The 4,182-nt window shown below is 38.7% G+C and overlaps 1 protein-coding gene across 1 annotated transcript; it reads left to right on the plus strand.

Moving 5' to 3' along the window:
• Positions 1-321: 321 nt before the first annotated feature.
• snrpc (small nuclear ribonucleoprotein polypeptide C) lies at positions 322-3,598 on the plus strand. Its single transcript, XM_078249078.1, has 6 exons — positions 322-407; positions 1,228-1,270; positions 1,379-1,487; positions 2,333-2,392; positions 2,574-2,678; positions 3,018-3,598. The coding sequence occupies exons 1-6, from the start codon at positions 400-402 to the stop codon at positions 3,137-3,139; spliced, it is 447 nt and encodes a 148-aa protein (XP_078105204.1). The 5' UTR covers positions 322-399; the 3' UTR covers positions 3,140-3,598.
• The last annotated feature ends 584 nt before the right edge of the window (positions 3,599-4,182 follow it).

The following is a 4,182-nucleotide window of genomic DNA, read 5'->3' on the forward strand; positions in this document are numbered from 1 at the left end:
AAGTATTTTATTTACAGATACCTTTTTTTAAACATAAAAACATCCGCGAAATTGGTTTTGAAGGGTTTTGCGCTAGCGACTTCAGAGATACTTCAGCGATAACTTATATTGTAGCTTGTTTCGCCGCTGCCGACTGCAGCGATCTTGCTTAATGGACCAGTGTCAAAGATTGTTGTTCCCATCAGTCACTTAGACACAAAAACATAGGAAAATAGAGTGCAGGTTGAAAAAAAACGGTAGTTACCCTTTAGTTATTACAGTATTTTATTTACAGGTATGTTTTCGTGCAGTGGTAACTCATAATTTCAGGTGGAACTAACTGTCGGTAGGTCTTATATCTGGTAGGAACACTTTTTGGGAACACCGGAGTCGCGCTCTCGAAGGAGATTGCCGGGGAACATGCCTAAGTACATATTTGAATTGTCTTATATGTTTAGTCTATGATTTCCACGTTTCAACGAACTTAATTATTGTTTGTGTTCGTATTAAGTAACGAACGACGGTAAAATATACTTAGAAAATTAATGAAACAGACCTGTTTGTTCCCAGTGAACGATGTGAGCTTTGTTTGGGCTGTGTCTATTTGCTGGACTCACTCAACCTCGATGTTACCAGCTAAGAAGGTTGATAGAATTAAGAGCATGACACTAAACCAAATCAATGTTCTTTTTAAATTTTTTATGAATTTGATGGTTACCTAAACCCGGGTTTCATCTGGCTATATGGTGAACATAGATACAATCATTTTAAATCTAAAGATATCCTGCAGCGCAGACTTGCATAACGTAAAGATGACCTGCTAAACAGGAAACTAAAGTGTTAAACATCTCAACATTTCGTGTAGGATATTGAATTGCCTTGCAGGACAACATTTGCACAATATGCATACTATAATTCCCACGGGACTCCACAACTAAAATATATTTCTGTAGGACGGTTTTGTAAAGGAATCACTTGTAATGTGAACATGATGGCGAAAAACACGCTTTACAGACCAAACAAAAAGGTTTACAAAATAGTATTTCTAGATTGCATCTTTTAAAACCGAAAAAGGTTGTATCATGTGTCAGTGTAAATGAGTTTTTTGGCTATTCAGTTTTACAGTTCATTAACAATTGGGATTTTTATATATATATATATATATATATATATAAAACACACACAGTTTTGGGATAAGTCATGTCTGCTGGATTTTTTTGTTTTAACTTCAAACCTCTCCCTCAACAGGTTTTACTGTGATTACTGTGATACCTACCTTACACATGATTCGGTAAGTTGTGCTTGTGTGTGTATCAGTTCAAATTACTGAAAAGCATTAAATAATCTCTTTGTTGTATTTTGCTCCTGTAAAATTCCACAAACCTGTTCTTTGTTCCAGCCATCAGTAAGGAAGACCCACTGCAGTGGCCGAAAACACAAAGAAAATGTGAAGGACTACTACCAGAAATGGATGGAGGAGCAGGCTCAGAGCCTGATCGATAAAACAAGTAAGCTAATTATTGGCTCAATTATCTGAAAAACATGGCTGAGGGAACCTAGAAGTACTAAACAACTGCTATGCCTCTTTAGTCGCTTTTCCATTACATGGTACCTGCTCGACTCGCCTCGACTCTACTCGCCTTTTTTGGTTTTCCATTACGAAAAAAGTACCTGGTACCTGCTAACAGGTACTTTTTTAGTACACCCTCAGTCGAGGTTCCAAGCGAGCTGAGGCGAGCCAAAAAGGTGACGTGAAAGCGACAGACGGGGGTGTCCTGAACAAACCCGCTATTTTTAAATAGTTTAGCCAGATGTTGCTGCCTCCAGCTTCATTTGAAACAAAATGTGTCTTCTGGCTGTGGCAACAACACACCTTCGATGTTCTGTGTGTGTGTCGCGTTAGGTCACGGCAGTTTACTACAAACCACTAATCCACATCAGAGATGCTAGTGTAGTATTGTCCACTCCGAAGGATCATGTTGTTTTACAGACTAAATTCTCCTTTTGCAACCCCAAAAGAGGGCAGGCTAAACATCCTTTGAACATATAAAGAATGCAAAGTTACAGTTTTTGTTTAAAGTAGACTGCTTTATTGATAGTGGTGTTTTATCTGTATTTTTTTATTTGGAGCCCTACCCCAAACACTTAATGTTGCAGTGGACAGCAACATTATAGCATAAACTTTAGACCATGTAGTGTATTTTAGTATATTCAGAAATAAAAAAAAATAAAAGACCCCATGCGGTTTAATTTGTGGTGTTTGCATTCCATATGAACCATATGAAACTGGTTTAAATGAATTCTTTACAAACCCAAAAATGTGTGTTAATGTTTTAGTCTTTTCTCCCAACAGCGGCTGCCTTTCAACAAGGAAAGATTCCTCCCACACCGTTCCCTGGTGGCCCTCCCCCAGGTGAGCCTATCGTCTTTCAGCTCTGCAGTAATTTGATTAACTCTGATTAGTTAGTTTACTCAGAAGTCAATGCAAATGAAGCTGTCAAAATATAATGTAATTCACTGTGATGCATGTGAATCTGATCTAATAAATGTGCATAGTATTGCTGGTACACTAACTTTTGCTGTTTGTAATACAGGCGGTCCTCCTCGCCCAGGCATGCTACCAACCCCCCCTATGGGCGGTCCACCTATGATGCCCATGATGGGGCCTCCACCACATGGAATGATGCCCGGTGGACCCGGTAATTAATATGTTTATTATTGCGATCACGGAAGGCTTGTATCATATGGACGCGCCGACAGTTTTGTTGTCATTACTTAGAATTCCTCGTGGGGGAGACAGAAACTACGCACTATAGCTTTAAGACTCTGAGTTTGCACAGAATCAGAAAAGCAAAAGAGAAGAGATTTCCACACCACAGTGGCCCATTTAATATGTGATTATTAAAGAGTACAATCTTGACCAGGTTATTCTAAATGAGTTGTGAAGTTTTAGATGCATGGACGCGACTCCTTTTTATATAAAGCTGCTGTCATAAATCAATACCTAAAGCTGTGACTCCCTTCACTGTCCCATTTAGGAGGCATGAGGCCGCCGATGGGAGGACCCATGCAGATGATGCCAGGACCACCACACATGATGCGTCATCCTCGGCCCATGATGATGCCGGTCAGGCCGGGCATGATGCGACCAGACAGATAAGACCGGGTGGATTTTCTGTGCTTTTTGTTGCCATGAACAGATACGGTCTAGTGAGGACGCTTGGGTTAACACTTGGATTTTTCGACTTTTTAAATTTTCAGATGTCCAAACTCTTCAACCTCAAACCTGACGTCCCTGATGTAATTATGTCATTTTTTGTATAATTACTTTAGTTTCTTGTGCCAGAATTGTGGTATTTATTACTATTCACCTCCATTAGAATTGATTTCAGAGCCCCGTTTTTAAAGACCCTTTTTATTTGTTTTATTAAACGTTCTTCTTGTTAGTATCAAGTTTGAAATATCTCGTCTCGCTTTGACAAACTGTTCACCAAGCACATTTAAAGAGCGCGTTTGATATGACTATTTGTTACTATATTTTTACTTTTGTTTTAGGTTTTACATGTTTTTGTTATTTCATTTCATTGCTTGGAGAAATAAAACAGTGATTTCAAACCTGTTTCTTAAAAATTTCAGATAATTGCAAATATTTAATGTTTTAAAGTTGCGTTTTCAATTATTCCAGCTGATTCAAAGTCATGTTGGAGCTCTGCTTAGGAAAACAGCTTTAATGTAATCCTTCACATATTTGTGAGTGATTGCCTTGCCATTACTAAAAAAAAATTTATTATTAAAAAAAAAGAAATTCAGAACAGGATTAGAATCTAAAATGTCAGTAAATAAAATAATATTGCTGACATCACAATACTGACTGAAATTTAGAAAGAATGAAGAACACTCTGACATCAGTCAGTGTGAGTCTTCATCCTGTTCTCTGTCCTCCCTCTGCTGCTGCTGTGATTCTCTGCTTGCAGTGGTAGAGAGAGAGGGGCGCTGCTGACTCAGCCAGCAGCTAAGTTTACAAGAATTTGCAAAATTTTAAGAGTTGTGTAAAAACGCGTGTGCGTGCTGAGCCGAGCCATCGGTCAAACGGGCAAAGGGGGGGGGGGAGACAGAGAAACTGGGGCAACCATAAATAACAGCAAAATGTGGTAGATAACTCAAAGCACTTTTTTTTTTTTTTATTTGGCTAAGGTGCTGTTA

The sequence above is a fragment of the Sander vitreus genome, chromosome 4 (genome assembly GCF_031162955.1).
Source record: "Sander vitreus isolate 19-12246 chromosome 4, sanVit1, whole genome shotgun sequence".
Taxonomy (NCBI): domain Eukaryota; kingdom Metazoa; phylum Chordata; class Actinopteri; order Perciformes; family Percidae; genus Sander; species Sander vitreus.

What these genes read in the sequence shown, in the direction of transcription:
- snrpc (XM_078249078.1), top strand. An exon ending in GAGCCTGATCGATAAAACAA is followed by an intron (nt 1,488 to 2,332) that starts GTAAGCTAATTA and finishes TTCTCCCAACAG; the next exon opens with CGGCTGCCTTTCAACAAGGA. An exon ending in AATGATGCCCGGTGGACCCG is followed by an intron (nt 2,679 to 3,017) that starts GTAATTAATATG and finishes TGTCCCATTTAG; the next exon opens with GAGGCATGAGGCCGCCGATG.